At 45.7% G+C, this 18,656-nt stretch overlaps 1 protein-coding gene across 4 annotated transcripts in view; it reads left to right on the plus strand.

Moving 5' to 3' along the window:
• The window catches only part of EPB41L5 (erythrocyte membrane protein band 4.1 like 5), a 53,786-nt gene that overhangs the window by 13,636 nt on the left and 21,494 nt on the right, over positions 1-18,656 (plus strand). For 3 of the 4 annotated variants that reach the window (XM_056534505.1, XM_056534507.1, XM_056534509.1), the window contains 5 exons: positions 11,194-11,298; positions 14,087-14,129; positions 16,174-16,252; positions 17,176-17,220; positions 17,653-17,705. In XM_056534505.1, the coding sequence (XP_056390480.1) occupies positions 11,194-11,298; positions 14,087-14,129; positions 16,174-16,252; positions 17,176-17,220; positions 17,653-17,705 (325 nt within the window). Of the gene's footprint in view, positions 1-1,785; positions 1,863-11,193; positions 11,299-14,086; positions 14,130-16,173; positions 16,253-17,175; positions 17,221-17,652; positions 17,706-18,656 lie in introns of those variants that run through there. The other variant, XM_056534508.1, reaches the window with a different exon arrangement.

The raw sequence follows: 18,656 nt of genomic DNA on the forward strand, positions 1-18,656 counted from the left end.
TAACGCTCCAGTACTGATATAACCTCTATATATTACATCATATGTGACTGATATCATCCTCTTATAACGCTCCAGTACTGATATAATCTCTATATATTACATCATATGTGACTGATATCCTCCTCTTATAACGCTCCAGTACTGATATAACCTCTATATATTACATATGTGATGATATCATCCTCTTATAACGCTCCAGTACTGATATAACTTCTATATATTATATCATATGTGACTGATATCCTCCTCTTATAACGCTCCAGTACTGATATAATCTCTATATATATTACATCATATGTGACTGATATCATCCTCTTATAACGCTCCAGTACTGATATAACCTCTATATATTACATCATATGTGACTGATATCATCCTCTTATAACGCTCCAGTACTGATATAACCTCTATATATATTACATCATATGTGACTGATATCATCCTCTTATAACGCTCCAGTACTGATATAACCTCTATATATTACATATGTGACTGATATCATCCCCTTATAACGCTCCAGTACTGATATAACCTCTATATATTACATCATATGTGACTGATATCATCCTCTTATAACGCTCCAGTACTGATATAACCTCTATATATATTACATCATATGTGACTGATATCATCCCCTTATAACGCTCCAGTACTGATATAATCTCTATATATTACATCACATGTGACTGATATCATCCTCTTATAACGCTCCAGTACTGATATAACCTCTATATATTACATGTGACTGATATCATCCTCTTATAACGCTCCGGTACTGATATAACCTCCATAGTTCAGGTGTTGTGGCCCCTTTAATGTCTCTTATGGATCCTGATGAGATCTGTTTTCCCTGTCCCGCTGGTTCTGCGGTCTGACCGGTTCTGTCTGTTTTCTTTAGTCGGTGACAGTCGTGTCTTATAATAACAGCGGTGCGGGGCGGTGACGCCTCGGTCTATTATCAGCTGTAGGGAACTCCCCAGGAAACCTTCCTGACTCGTCTGTATAGTGACCCATATAATCGGCAATATGGCCGCCCGGGAGGATCCGCTGTGCACGAGGACGCAATGTTGTCGGATGATTCTGTGTTATTAGGAGCGATCGATACAATGTAACAGATTTAAATTATTTCGGAAAGGAAAACAGTCCTTGTTGCCCATAGCAACCAATCACAGGGCAGCTTTAAGTACCGTAAGAAATCAACGCTGCCTGTGATTGGTTGCTATGGGCAACAAGGACTGTTTTTCTTTCTGAAAGAATTTAAATCTGCTACATTGTATCTGAGAGAGGAGGTCATGTGACCGGGGAAATGCGTTTTTTTTCTTCTTCTTGCCTGAACCGTTCTTGCTGTAGACTCCATCCTGTCCTGATGGTTTGTTACAATGTATCAGCGCAGGAATAATGTATCGGTCTGGAGTTCTGAGGATTGTTCTGACTTGGTGAAATGATGACAAACCCTCAGCTGGGAGAAGGTCGGGGAGTTGATTCGATTACGTCTGTCCAGTTGTTTTTATTTTGCGCATTGACTTTGTTATATAATATATATTCAGGGGTGTGAAATGTAAAAAAGAGAAAAATCTAATTTGGGGGGTTTTCTCTCTTTTTTTATTTTTATTTTTATTTTTTTTCCCGCAATTCACCTTGTGGTCAAATTTACATATTATTTTAATACTTTAGGTCAGCCTGATTACACCAACACCAAATATATATATTTTTTAACATATACATAATAAAAATAAAGAGGGAAGTCGGTCTGACCCTGCTTTCCCCATACAGGGATAATTCTATGAAAAATTCACCGGCCGGGCGCCCGAAACTACATGTCCTGAGTGTCGGGCGAGAGGATCTCCACATCCCTGTCCCTAGTAAGTAAAAATGTCCCAGATAGATATGTGCCCCCAGTTGATAGGAAGGGTGGGCTCCCCAATAGGCAGACAAAGCCCTAGATGGACATGTCCCGCATTAGGTAGAGCTCCCCTATATGAAGACAGGCCCCGAGATAGATATGACCCCCATCACTGATGATCAGGTAGGGGTTCCCAATAGGTGCACAGGCCCCTAGATAGATATTGACATGGAAGGTAGGGCGCAAGTTAAAGGGGTATTCCAGGCAAAACTTATTATAATTTTTTTTTTATATCAACTGGCTCCGGAAAGTTAAACAGATTTGTAAATTACTTCTATTAAAAAATCTTAATCCTTCCAATAGTTATTAGCTTCTGAAGTTTTCTGTCTAACTGCTCAATGATGATGTCATGTCCCGGGAGCTGTGCATGATGGGAGAATATCCCCATAGGAACTGCACAGCCCCCGGGACGTGAGTCATCAGAGAGCAGTTAGAAAGAAAACAACAACTCAACTTCAGAAGCTAATAACTATTGGAAGGATTAAGATTTTTTATAATAGAAGTAATTTACAAATCTGTTTAACTTTCTGGAGCCAGTTGATATATAAAAAAAAAAAGTTTTGGCCTGGAATACCCCTTTAAGGTCTTTCACATCTACTGTACTTACATCTCCCTGCTGCAGCCTATAACAATCCTTCCGGGGATGCGCGCAATTGGTGACATCATTACCCGGCGTCCTGCGCTGCTGATGCGATGACTTCACCTAACGCGTGCACCCCTTCAGGAACGCTCATTATAGGCCGCAGCAGGGAGATAGAAGTACGGTAGCTGTGTGTGAAGTCTTCCGGCATTTAGTGCTGCTAAACATAATTTAAAAAAAAAAATATATATATATATATGTGTGTGTGCTTGAATGCGACATGGTTTCCAGATGCTGAATTTATTATTTGTGCAGATTTACTCCAGTGACCATTTGACGTGAGGATGTGTGTATATATATATAGATAGATAGATAGATAGATAGATAGATAGATAGATAGATAGATAGATAGATAGATAGAGAGAGAGAGAGAGAGAGAGATATAATTATAAGAAAAAAAAAATTTTTTTTTGCATTCTCAATTAGAGATGAGCGAATTTACAGTAAATTCGATTCGTCACAAACTTCTCGGCTCGGCAGTTGATTACTTATCCTGCATAAATTAGTTCAGCCTTCAGGTGCTCCGGTGGGCTGGAAAAGGTGGATACAGTCCTAGGAAAGACTCTCCTATTACTGTATCCACCTTTTCCAGCTCACCGGAGCACCGGAAAGCTGAACTAATTTACGCAGGAAAAGTCATCAACTGCCGAGCCGAGAAGTTCGTGACGAATCGAATTTACTGTAAATTCGCTCATCTCTACTCTCGATGGTCTGCCTGCCCTGTCATTTGTGCAAATTTTATAAAATGATGTGCGTCACATGATTGGGGAAACACTCTTGTGTAGCAGGTTTCGTATTGTGGTAAAATCTGCGCTCATGATAAACACACACACTGATCACACACACTGATCACACACACTGATCACACACACTGATCACACTCACACACACACTCACACACACACACACACACACACACACACACACACACACAGATCTCACACACTGATCACACACACTGACCTCACACACTGATCACACTCACACACACTGATCACACTCACACACTGATCACACACACTGATCACACACACTGATCACACTCACACACACACACACACACACACACACACACACACACACACACACACACACACAGATCTCACACACTGATCACACACACTGATCACACACACTGACCACACTCACACACACTGATCACACACTGATCACACACTGATCACACTCACACACACTGATCACACTCACACACACTGATCACACACACTGATCACACTCACACACACACACACACACAGATCTCACACACTGATCACACACACTGATCACACACACTGACCACACTCACACACACTGATCACACTCACACACACTGATCACACACACTGATCACACTGATCACACACTGAACACACACACTGATCACACACACTGATCACACACACTGATCACACACACACACTGAACACACGCACACACTGATCACACACACTGAACACACACACTGAACACACACACACACACACACACACACACACTCACACACTGAACACACACACTGATCACACACACTGATCACACACACACTGATCACACACACTGATCACACACGCACACACTGATCACACACGCACACACTGATCACACACGCACACACTGATCACACACGCACACACTGAACACACACACGCACACACTGAACACACACACGCACACACTGAACACACACACGCACACACTGAACACACACACGCACACACTGAACACACACACGCACACACTGAACACGCACACACTGAACACACACACGCACACACTGAACACACACACGCACACACTGAACACACACACACTGATCACACACACACACTGATCACACTCACACACTGATCACACACACACACTGATCACACTCACACACACACACACACACACTGATCACACACACACTGATCACACTCACACACACACTGAACACACACACTGATCACACTCACACACACACACACACACACTGAACACACACACACTGATCACACTCACACACACACACACACACACACTGAACACACACACACTGATCACACTCACACACACACACACTGAACACACACACACTGAACTCACACACACTCACACACACTCACACACACTCACACACACACTGATCACACTCACACATACACTGATCACACACACACACACACACACTGATCACACTCACACACACACACACACTGATCACACTCACACACACACACACTGATCACACTCACACACACACTGATCACACTCACACACACACACTGATCACACACACACTGATCACACACACTGATCACACTCACACACACTGATCACACTCACACACACACACACACACTGATCACACACACTGACCACACTCACACACACTGATCACACACTGATCACACACTGATCACACTCACACACACTGATCACACACACTGATCACACTCACACACACTGATCACACACACTGATCACACTCACACACACACACACACACACACAGATCTCACACACTGATCACACACACTGATCACACACACTGACCACACTCACACACACTGATCACACACACTGATCACACTCACACACACTGATCACACTCACACACACTGATCACACACTGAACACACACACTGATCACACACACACACTGATCACACACACTGAACACACACACTGAACACACACACACACACTGAACACACACACACACTGATCACACACTGAACACACACACTGAACACACACACTGATCACACACACTGATCACACACACTGATCACACACACACTGATCACACACACACTGATCACACACACACTGATCACACACACTGATCTCACACACGCACTCACTGATCACACACGCACACACTGAACACACACGCACACACTGAACACACACGCACACACTGAACACACACACGCACACACTGAACACACACACGCACACACTGAACACACACACGCACACACTGAACACACACACTGAACACACACGCACACACTGATCACACACTGAACACACACACACACTGATCACACACACACTGATCACACACACACACACACACACACACACTGATCACACACACTGATCACACACACACACTGATCACACTCACACACTGATCACACTCACACACTGATCACACTCACACACTGATCACACTCACACACTCACACACTGATCACACTCACACACACACACACACACACACTGATCACACACACACTGATCACACTCACACACACACTGATCACACTCACACACTGATCACACACACACACTGATCACACTCACACACTGATCACACTCACACACACACACACACACACACACTGATCACACACACACTGATCACACTCACACACACACTGATCACACTCACACACACACACACTGAACACACACACACTGATCACACTCACACACACACACACACACACACTGAACACACACACACTGATCACACTCACACACACACACACTGAACACACACACACTGAACTCACACACACTCACACACACTCACACACACTCACACACACACTGATCACACTCACACACACACACTGATCACACTCACACATACACTGATCACACACACACACACACACTACTCACACACACACACACTGATCACACACACACACACACACACACACACACTGATCACACTCACACACACACACTGATCACACTCACACACACACACTGATCACACTCACACACACACACTGATCACACTCACACACACACTGATCACACTCACACACACACACTGATCACACTCACACACACACACTGATCACACTCACACACACTAAGGCTATGATCACACATCAAATTTGGAAAATTTCCACTTCAAATTGAAAGCCTGTTATGTTTAATGGGATGTAATCCCGTTGAACAATTCGTCAGAACGGAATTTGTCCAGAATTGCGCATATTCTGCCCTGTGGACATAGCCTGAGTCCAATAGATGGCTTATAGTTCTAATTAAAGGAATGATCCAGGTAACAATTGGACTCTGTCGGGGGTGGAGCTTAACATATAATAGACAATCTGTCATGCTCCGCCCCCTCAGACCCTGCAATACCCAGACCCTTTCCTGCAGTGTTTACCAACCAGTGTGCGCCCAACTGTTGCAAAACAACAACTCCCAGCATGCCCGGACAGCCATTGGCTGGGTGTTGTCGTTTTGCAACAATGGTTGGGGGGATCACTGCCATAGGCTTTGGGGGCTGTGGGGGGAGGGGGGGGGGGGGCACCGTAATCGTATCCCCCCGCGGATCTCCGCACAATACACCGGGTCATAAAGTGCAGATTCCCATTGTGTGACAGGAAGTGTTGTCTTATGGTCTGATGGATGTGGTCCGGGGCTGGCTGTTTGCAGAGCGTCGTCGTCTTCACGTGTCAATAAAAAGTTCGAGAAAATTAAACAAACCGCAAACAGCTGCGAAAGTTAAATATTCACCAGCTGAGGGTCCGAGAATCCACTCCAGACCGCGTCATGTGACCGCGATGAAAGGGTCGAAAATTAGGAATAAATATGTAAATATATATAATTAATTAATGCTAGGAAGCTTCACAAATCTAGAGCTTTAATGTCAGTCCCCATGATGGGGGTTGTAGTTCCTCGTAGCTGTTTGGGATTTGTTACGTGTCATTGGCCTGAAGATTTGTCTTCAAGTACCCGAGAGTTTCGCTAAAATGTCCTCTTGTTGCTGGAGATAAGGCAGGTATTTAAAGGGGTGCCAGAAAGATAAACAGATTTGTAAATGACTCCTATTAAAAAATCCTAATCCTTCCAGTACTTATCAGATGCTGTATGCTCCACAGGAAGTCCCCCCCCCCCCCTTTTTGAATTTCCTTTCTGTCTGACCACAGTGCTCTCTGCTGACACCTCTGTCCATGTCAGGAACTGTCCAGAGTAAAAGCAAATCTCTTCTGCTGTGGACAGTTCCTGACGTGGACAGAGGTGTCAGCAGAGAGCACTGTGCTCAGACTGGAAAGAACTACACAACTTCCTGTGGAGCATACAGCAGCTGATAAGTACCGGAAGGATTAAGATTTTTTAAATAGAAGTAATTCACAAATCTGTTTAACTTTCTGGCACCAGTTGATTAAAAAAAAAAAATGTGTTCCTGTGGAGTACCCCTTTAATTCCTTAGTGACCGCTGCATCTTTAGGTTCCTGGCCCGGTCTGTGTATACAGCTCCACGGCACTGCTGCATGCACCACAACCTCAGCCCACCCGGCAGGACGTGTGTGTTGTGTTCTCTCTGTTATCTGCCACCTCTGGCTATTGATTGTCTATAGATGAGTGGTCTTCAAACCTTGGACCCCCAGATGTTGAAAAACTACAACTCCTAGCATGCCTGGCTGTCCAGGCATGCTGGGAGTTGTAGTTTTGCAACAGCTGGAGGTCTACAGTTTGGAGCCCTAGGCTATAGATCATTCCCAACACAGTCCAGCTGTTCTGTCATGTGGGATACAGTCTGCTGGATGTATCTAATCCAGTCGTCTGAGCTGCTGTATCTAATCTAGTGGTGTAATTCTCTGTCACACAGCAGATTTTGATACAGTGGTTACTCTATGCTGAGCCTCGGTATCTAAGCCTATGATGTGATACAGTATGCTGAGCTGCAGTATCTAAGCCTATAATTTGGGATACAGTATGCTATGCTGTTATGCGTGATAGTGTGCTAAGCTGCAGTATCTAAGCCCACGATGCGTGATACAGTATGCTGAGCTGCAGTATCTAAGCCTATGATGCGTGATACAGTGTGCCGAGCTACAGTAGCTTAGCCTATGCTGTGTGATACAGTATGTGATCTGCAGTATCTAAACTGCTCAGGCCTGACCCCACCGCTCTACATTCCCCAGTTATGAACTAGTTCTTGCACAATAGAATGTTTATTCTTCGGGTTGACCATTAGTGACCCGGCCGGCGGTGCTGCGGTGACCATGCTGCGCGGCAGAACAAGGTGACCTCCTGAGCTGGCGCGGCCTCCCCTCAGGCTCCTGGCACAGCTCGAAATGCCAAGAGAAAGTCTATGGATGAGGCCGGAGCCGGGCGAGGACCATGAAATCTAGCAATTACTGTACCACACCTGATGGCTTAGATACAGTATCACTATCACACCTGATGGGCTAGATACAGTATCGCTATCACACCTGATGGGTTAGATATAGTATCACTATCACACCTGATGGGCTAGATACAGTATCACTATCACACCTGATGGCTTAGATACAGTATCGCTATCACACCTGATGGCTTAGATACAGTATCACTATCGCACCTGATGGCTTAGATACAGTATCACTATCACACCTGATGGGCTAGATACAGTATCGCTATCACACCTGATGGGCTTAGATACAGTATCACTATCGCACCTGATGGCTTAGATACAGTATCACTATCACACCTGATGGGCTAGATACAGTATCGCTATCACACCTGATGGGTTAGATATAGTATCACTATCACACCTGATGGCTTAGATACAGTATCGCTATCACACCTGATGGGTTAGATACAGTATCGCTATCACACCTGATGGGTTAGATACAGTATCGCTATCACACCTGATGGCTTAGATACAGTATCGCTATCACACCTGATGGCTTAGATATAGTATCACTATCACACCTGATGGCTTAGATACAGTATCACTATCGCACCTGATGGCTTAGATACAGTATCGCTATCGCACCTGATGGCTTAGATACAGTATCGCTATCACACCTGATGGGTTAGATACAGTATCGCTATCACACCTGATGGGTTAGATACAGTATCGCTATCGCACCTGATGGGCTTAGATACAGTATCGCTATCGCACCTGATGGGCTTAGATACAGTATCACTATCACACCTGATGGGCTTAGATCAGTTATTTCCAACCAGTGTGCCTCCAGCTGTTGCAAAACTACAATTCCCAGCATGCCTGGACAGCTGTTGGCTGTCCGGGCATGCTGGGAGTTGTAGTTTTGCAACAGCTGGAGGCACACTGGTTGGAAAACGTCAGCTTAGATACAGCAACTCTGCACATAGTATCACACCTGATGGGTTTAGATACCGTATCGCACAGTATCCGAACCTTCTGCATATTTGGTGTCTCTGCCTTTGTGCCGATCCACCGGGTGACGTCTCATTATTCTCAGAGGTAAAAATACAACGCGAGCGACACCGACGTCTTCTGTTTGTTTTTTGTCCCATCGATTGTATCCGTTTTGTAATGTGACAGTAAAAAGAATCGAGGAGTCAACAAGGAGTTAAACATTTTGTGTCCTCTCTCTAATTCGTCTCTCAGGGTTCTGTCTACTGGGCTCCTGTATCTAAGCCTATGATGAGATACTCAGCTTAAGCTGCTGTATCTAATCCTATTGTGTGATACTGGCTGCTAATCCGCTGTATCTGAGCCTGTTATGTGATGCTGTTTGCTGAGCTTCTGTATCTAAGCTGCTATATGTGATACTGGTAGCAAAGGTCCTGTATCTAAGCCTCTGTGTGAGGATGAGGAGGCTGCGGGATGTTGGTCACCGGTCTACGCCGCTCCTCGCTGTCAGGATTTCGCTGGTCACTTCTTGGGCACCAGGAGAGGATGAGGTGCGGGCCCCGAGTCAGGACAATGGGCCCCGGCGCAGCTCATTAGGAGACACAAAGAAGCTTTTCAGCCATTGCCCAGACAGTGCCCGTCCTGCCCCCGCCCCATCATGGCCACCACATTCCTGCTCATTCACTGCCCAAAACTCTGCAGCTCTTATCTGGGCCCCTCCAGGGAGGGCGAGGAGGATGATGGGGATGGGGATGATAAAGGTTATGGGGGATGATGATGGTGGTGATGAGGGTGATGATGGTGGTGGTGGTGATGAGGGTGATGAGGGTGATGATGGTGGTGATGGTGGTGGTGGTGATTGAGGGTGGTGATGATTGATGGTGGTGATTGATTATGGGGGATGATGATAATGGTGGTGGAGGATGATGAGTGTTATGGGGGATGATGATGATGATGATGATGATGATGATGAGTGTGGTGATGATTGATGATGATGATGAGTGTGGTGATGATTGATGATGATGATGGGGGTGGTGATGATTGATGATGATGATGAGTGTGGTGATGATTGATGATGGTTTCTTAAGTGTTTGTAAAGGAAAATTCCTGCCTGATCTTTAAGAGGAATAAATTGCGTCTCAGCCGATCTGGTTGTATATTTTGCCGGTGAGAACCAATATAGCGGCGGCTCATCCAGCTTTCCCAGACTCCTTAGATCCCTTATGTAACCAGAATGTGTTCCTGGGCAGATGTGCCATTCAGGACTCCAGGAAAGCTGGATTAGCCACCATTGTCCTGATAATTAATCCATAACTAAAAATAGAATTGTCTCAGGCAGATGGGGGAGGATTCTCTGGAGGTTCTGATCCGCTGGGCCGTGTGGTGCAGCCATAAAGTGATAACAGAGAACAGCAGCTCAGTCACTTTACTGCACTTCTATACATTGTAACATCTCCTTCTCTTCTCTTGCAGACTTGATGCTGATGTTCTGGTCAGGGGGAGGGGTTGCTGGGCCTTATAGTGCGGATGTTTATAATCTCATCTCTCAGAGGGTTAATTCCAGTTTTTTTTTTTTTGCTTTAGAAAAAAGCCAAAGGTCAGGAGCTGTTTGACCAGATCATGTATCACCTGGACCTGATCGAGAAGGATTACTTCGGGCTGCAGTTCATGGATTCTGCACAAGTGGCGGTAAGTTGGGTTCAGTGGGGGGGGGGATGGTATTTTGGGATGTGTTTTAGGTTTTTTGCTGCAGTTAACCTTTTCCATACCCGCAGTATAACCCTGGCCCTGTATGGCAGGTTGTGGCCCCTGGTGGGGGAGGCGGGGGCCCGGTGCTCCGGCTGTTTGTCTTCATCTCGGATCCTGTTTTCTTTCATCTCCTCCACATTCCTGGGCTGGAATTGAGCAGCAGAGACTCAGAGACTCAGAGACAGGCACCGAGGGCTCCGGACCCCCCTCCCCTGGGAGCTGAAGGGGAGATGTAGCAGAGCTGGGGGGGGGGGGGGGACTCACAACTTTTATAAACAATCAGATTAAAGTTCGAATTTAAAAACAAAATTGGGGAAGATTAGAGGAACAATGGAGCGGTGAGGCTGTAATTCTCCACCAGGGGGCAGACAGAGATATTAGGGCAGTGTTCACACTCCAGATACTCTGCAGGAATTCCATTCAAGTCAATGGGCAAAACATCTCTGCCGAATTTACAGCAGAAATTCTGCCATGTGAACATAGCCTTATCCATAGCACTAGTATATTTTCCACTACGTCACTATGTTGCACTATTAATCTGCTCTATCACTATGTTGCACTATTACTTACTCTGCTATATCACTATGTTGCACTATTACTCTGCTCTATCACTATGTTGCACTATTACTCTGCTCTATCACTATGTTGCACTATTACTTACTCTGCTCTATCACTATGTTGCACTATTACTTACTCTGCTCTATCACTATGTTACACTATTACACTCTGCTCTATCACTATGTTGCACTATTACTTACTCTGCTATATCACTATGTTGCACTATTACTTACTCTGCTCTATCACTATGTTGCACTATTACTCTGTTCTATCACTATGTTGCACTATTACTCTCTGCTATATCACTGTGTTGCACTATTACTTACTCTGCTCTATCACTATGTTGCACTATTACTCTGCTCTATCACTATGTTGCACTATTACTCTGCTCTATCACTATGTTGCACTATTACTTTGCTATGTCACTGTGTTGCACTATTACACTCTGCTCTATCACTATGTTGCACTATTACTTACTCCGCTATATCACTATGTTACACTCTGCTCTATCACTATGTTGCACTATTACACTCTGCTCTATCACTATGTTGCACTATTACTTACTCCGCTATATCACTATGTTACACTCTGCTCTATCACTATGTTGCACTATTACACTCTGCTCTATCACTATGTTGCACTATTACTTACTCTGCTATATCACTATGTTGCACTATTACTTACTCTGCTCTATCACTATGTTGCACTATTACTTACTCTGCTCTATCACTATGTTGCACTATTACACTCTGCTCTATCACTATGTTGCACTATTACACTGCTCTATCACTATGTTGCACTATTACTCTGTTCTATCACTATGTTGCACTATTACTCTCTGCTATATCACTGTGTTGCACTATTACTTACTCTGCTCTATCACTATGTTGCACTATTACTTTGCTATATCACTGTTGCACTATTACTCTGCTCTATCACTATGTTGCACTATTACTCTGCTCTATCACTATGTTGCACTATTACTCTGCTCTATCACTATGTTGCACTATTACTCTGCTCTATCACTATGTTGCACTATTACTCTCTGCTCTATCACTATGATGCACTATTACTCTCTGCTCTATCACTATGTTGCACTATTACTCTGCTCTATCACTATGTTGCACTATTACTCTGCTCTATCACTATGTTGCACTATTACTCTCTGCTCTATCACTATGTTGCACTATTACTCTGCTCTATCACTATGTTGCACTATTACTCTGCTCTATCACTATGTTGCACTATTACTCTGCTCTATCACTATGTTGCACTATTACTCTGCTCTATCACTATGTTGCACTATTACTCTCTGCTCTATCACTATGTTGCACTATTACTCTGCTATATCACTATGTTGCACTATTACTCTGCTCTATCACTATGTTGCACTATTACTCTGCTCTATCACTATGTTGCACTATTACTCTCTGCTCTATCACTATGTTGCACTATTACTCTGCTATATCACTATGTTGCACTATTACTCTGCTCTATCACTATGTTGCACTATTACTCTGCTCTATCACTATGTTGCACTATTACTCTGCTATATCACTATGTTGCACTATTACTCTGCTCTATCACTATGTTGCACTATTACTCTGCTCTATCACTGTGTTGCACTATTACTCTGCTCTATCACTGTCTCTCATCACTCTGCACACAGTAGCTCGGTCTCCTCTATCAGGCGGCTGTAGAATAAACAGTGTTCAGATTCCTAAAGATAACAACTTATGGCTTTTCTGGCTGATGAATCTGGCGCTGGCGTCCATTGCCTTGGTCCATAGACCCACAGCGGTGACCTCTGACCCCTTTATGATTCTGTGGTGCAGGGAGGGGGGGGCGGGGACCGTCAGATCCATCATGGCCGCTCAGATGCCTCCCATACATGTCCACTTGTGGGGATCCCCTCCTTAATAACAACCATAAGGGGGGGGCGCGTTACGTGTCACATGTCGTCAGTCGTCTCAGTAATTTGGCGTCATTTCGGCGTTTCGCTCCTTATCTCATGTTCCGTCTCCATCGTAATCACTGATCCCGCAGATCCCTCCTGGTCAGACACATTCTTGGGTCTCCGCAGATTTAACCGTATTTATAATCGTCTCATAAAGATTATAACAAACCGATGACCGATGAATTAACCCTTTATCCTCTTCTCTTCCCTCAGCACTGGCTGGATCACACCAAGAGCATCAAAAAGCAGGTGAAGAGTAAGTACAGCGCCCCCTGTGGTCACCTACAGTTATGTTGTCACTTTTTCTCCAGGGGTCCGGTCTATCATGGTCCTGGTGTATGGACCCCCTCCTTGTGATGTCATGTGTCCCCTTTAAGAGCGCAGCTGAGACATTGAACTTGACATAATCCTGTCTGGTCCATAAGCTGCGGCCGCCCGTCCATCACGCCCGCTCTGCCACCTTGGTGCGGGGGAGGGGAGGCTCGGAGCACAATCCCCACCACATCCGTGTAAAGTGACGGAATTTGGCGTTGGTCTCTCTGCATTCCTTATTCTGTGATGCCTGAAATTAGAGATCGGCTGAGGTCACAGTCAGGAGGAGATGTCCCCGACCGAATCCACGACCCCGCCGGCCTCCCATAGACGTCCCAGACGGGGTCATGTCCTGAGCTTCTTATTGTTACTTTATAATAATTCCTAATACTCCAGTCACCTCCAGAGCTGCACTCACTATTCTGCTGTTACATTATGTCTTATCCTCCAGTCACCTCCAGAGCTGCACTCACTATTCTGCTGTTACATTATGTCTTATCCCCCAGTCACCTCCAGAGCTGCACTCACTATTCTGCTGTTACATTATGTCTTATCCTCCAGTCACCTCCAGAGCTGCACTCACTATTCTGCTATTACATTAGGTCGTATCCTCCAGTCACCTCCAGAGCTGCACTCACTATTCTGCCGTTACATCATGTCTTATCCTCCAGTCATCTCCATATCTGCACTCACTATTCTGCTGTTACATTCTTATCCCCAGTCACCTCCAGAGCTGCACTCTTTATTCTGCTGTTACATTATGTCGTCTCCTCCAGTCACCTCCAGAGCTGCACTCACTTTTCTGCTGTTACATCATGTATTTTCCTCCAGTCACCTCCAGAGCTGCACTCACTATTCTGCCGTTACATCATGTCTTATCCTCCAGTCATCTCCATATCTGCACTCACTATTCTGCTGTTACATTCTTATCCCCAGTCACCTCCAGAGCTGCACTCTTTATTCTGCTGTTACATTATGTCGTCTCCTCCAGTCACCTCCAGAGCTGCACTCACTTTTCTGCTGTTACATTAAGTCTTATCCCCCAGTCACCTCCAGAGCTGCACTCACTATTCTGCTGTTACATCATGTATTTTCCTCCAGTCACCTCCAGAGCTGCACTCACTATTCTGCTGTTACATCATGTCTTATCCTCCAGTCACCTCCAGAGCTGCACTCACTATTCTGTTGTTACATCATGTCTTATCCTCCAGTCACCTCCAGAGCTGCACTCACTATTCTGGTAACCTCCTGATGACCCTCAGGCTGCAAAATTGTGTTCCTTTCTGTTAAAGTTGGAGTACCAGGTACATAGCGGGTTCTCGTGTACAGTTTGTGGTCTGTTTAGAGCAGTGTTTTCCAACCAGGGTGCCTCCAGCTGTTGCAAAACTACAACTCTCAGCATGCCCGGACAGCCTTCGGCTGTCCGGGCGTGCTGGAGCTGTAGTTTTGCAACAGCTGGAGGCACACTGGTTTAGATCAGTGATCTCTTAACCTTTTGGACCTCCAGCTGCTGCAAAACTACAACTCCCAGCATGCTCGGACAGCTAAAGACATGATGGGAGTAGAGTTGGGGGTCACTGGTTTAGGGCTCGGCTGCATTGTGAGGAGTGAAGTATTATCCCTTTGCTGATATAAAGAATCACTGCAGAATTCTGAATGCAGCTCTGGATGTGACTGGAGCTCAGAACATCTTGGTGGAATCCTCCAGAGGAGGCCATGTGCGGGACGGTCAATGCTTATGAAGACCCTGGTAGTTTTGGGCAGAGTTCCCCTTTAAGGATAACCCTTTATTATTTGCACTAGTCGTCACACTCCTCCTTCTCCACCGGCCGCCGCCATAAAACTCCATAACTGCAGATTAATCTCCTTGTGTCTGATTTAATTGTATAATTGTGGGAGCGGAGACGATGTTGACGCGGGGCGGCTCCGGGTCACCACGTCTGCTCGGATACATTAGATAAACCTGACGCTTGGTGTTTCTCCTGCAGTTGGGCCTCCGTACTGTCTGCACCTGCGGGTCAAGTTCTACTCCTCCGAGCCCAACAACCTACGGGAGGAGCTCACCAGGTCAGTGTCATATGACGGGATTAGATACAGGGGTACCGCAGACTGTATCACACACAGACGGATTAGATACAGGGGCACGGTAGACTGTATCTCACACAGAAGGATTAGATACAGGGGCACGGCAGGCTGTATCACACACTGTAGGATTAGATACAAGGGCATGGCAGGCTGTATCACACACTGTAGGATTAGATACAAGGGCATGGCAGGCTGTATCACACACTGTAGGATTAGATACAGGGGCACGGCAGGCTGTATCACTCACTGTAGGATTAGATACAGGGGCACGGCAGGCTGTATCAAACACAGAAGGATTAGATACATGGGCACTGCAGACTGTATCACACACTGTAGGATTAGATACAGGGGACCGGTAGACTGTATGACACACTGTAGGTTTAGATACAAGGGTATGACACACTGTAGGATTAGATACGGGCACGGCAGACTGTATTACACCCTGTAGGATTAGATACAAGGGGACGACAGACTGTATGACACTGAAGGATTAGATACAGGGGCGTGGCAGACTGTATCACACACAGAAGGATTAGATACAAGGGCACGGTTGAAGGTATCACACGCTATAAGGTTAGATGATACATGATAGGATTAGATACAGCAGTTCAGCAGGCTTTATTACACCTGATGGGATTGGATACTGGAGTGTAGTTTACAGTAGCACACGTACTAGGCTTAGATACACAGCACAGTATCGCTCAGAATAGGATTAGCAAATGAGACTTAGATACAGTACCTCATCAAACCGTATTACCCGTGATGGTTTTAGATACAGCAGCTCAGTCTACTGGATTGCATACAGCTTCTTATTCAGGATGGGATTAGATACACATCTGCTCGCTGGTGTATCCTCCGCTTAGACTTTTCAGGTATCTGATCTTATTTTCTTTCTTTTCTTGCAGATATTTGTTTGTTATGCAGCTGAAACAAGATATCCTCAGTGGAAAGTAAGTGACCCCCCCCCCCCCCCCCAAACACCTCTCTATGTCCTTGTTCACACTTGATATTAAAACTGACAAGCAAAGGGTTAAACGTGCAGCCAATTCTGTACAGACGGATGCAACTGTAACAAACCCTCAGCTTGCACGGTCAGGATAAGGGTTTATGACTTCGGCTGTGAACAAAGAACGTTTCCATCCACTGACAGCAAGCAGAGATCTTGAGAAGAATATAGAGTATCTTAGTGGCAGATCAAGCCTCGTAGACGTAAATCCTTGAGCCCCCTTCCTCCAGCTGTTTCAAAACTACAACTCCCAGCATGCCCGGACAGCCGTTGGCTGTCCGGGCATGCTGGGAGTTGTAGTTTTGAAATAGCTGGAGGTCCACATTTTGGAGACCACCGGTATATAGCTTTTGTTGAGACGTCTTTCTCTTTTCAGGCTGGAGTGCCCGTTCGACACGGCGGTGCAGTTGGCGGCGTACACGCTCCAAGGTAAGTGGGGACGGTTGCGTCTTCCGTGTCCAGGACCTGCGGGGTCCCCCCAGTCCTGCACTAACTATATATAAGTGACAGGTATCCGGCGCCCCCCTCTTCGGCCGTCACACCAGGAGGTGCCGGGAATGGCGCTCAGGCCGCGGTTTGGCCGGTAAGCCCCTGTCTGGCTCATAAGGAGATTGTGTGGAGATGAGATGGGACGTTAATCCGGATTTAGCAGCGCTGGCTCCCGGGAGACATGATATTTCCAGAGGGATCCGTTAACCCCGTGCCGGCCGGCCGCCCCCCGGAACTTTACACTCCGCACATTTGGGGGAGGTTCATTAAAACCTGTGCAGAGGAAACGTCGAGCAGTTTCCCATAGCAACCAATCAGATCGCTGCTTTCATTTTGCAGAGGCCTTGTTAAAAATGAAAGCAGTGATCTGATTGGTTGCTATGGGCAACTGGGCAGCTTTTCCTCTGGACGGGTTTTGATAAATCTCCCCCTATTGTCAGTGCAGGGTAAACACGGGCGAGGAGTGGGAGTCGGGGTCAATTTGGGTGAGGGTTGGTGCCCACTGCATCTGTATAGGCCAGTGTTTCTCAACCAAGGTGCCTCCAGATGTTTCAAAACATCCGGGCCTGCTGGGAGTTGTAGTTTTGCAACAGCTGGAGGCACCCTGGTTGGGAAACACTGTTTTAGAGGAAGGAGGATCCTGTGTATCGCCGCCATGTCCTGCTGGGTCCCCAAATCTCCTATCTTTGGTGGAGATTTTTCTTTTTAGTATTAGAAAATCACGGCTGCTTTAATCTAAAAACAAAATAAAAAACTAAAACACAGCGTAATACCAGATATAACCTGTGGATCGGTGTGGTGCTGTTTGTAAACTGCTATTGCAGCTTAATTGACATAAATAGGGCTGTGTTGCAATACCACATACAACCTGAGGACAGGGGTGGTGCTGTG

The sequence above is a fragment of the Hyla sarda genome, chromosome 8 (genome assembly GCF_029499605.1).
Source record: "Hyla sarda isolate aHylSar1 chromosome 8, aHylSar1.hap1, whole genome shotgun sequence".
NCBI lineage: Eukaryota > Metazoa > Chordata > Amphibia > Anura > Hylidae > Hyla > Hyla sarda.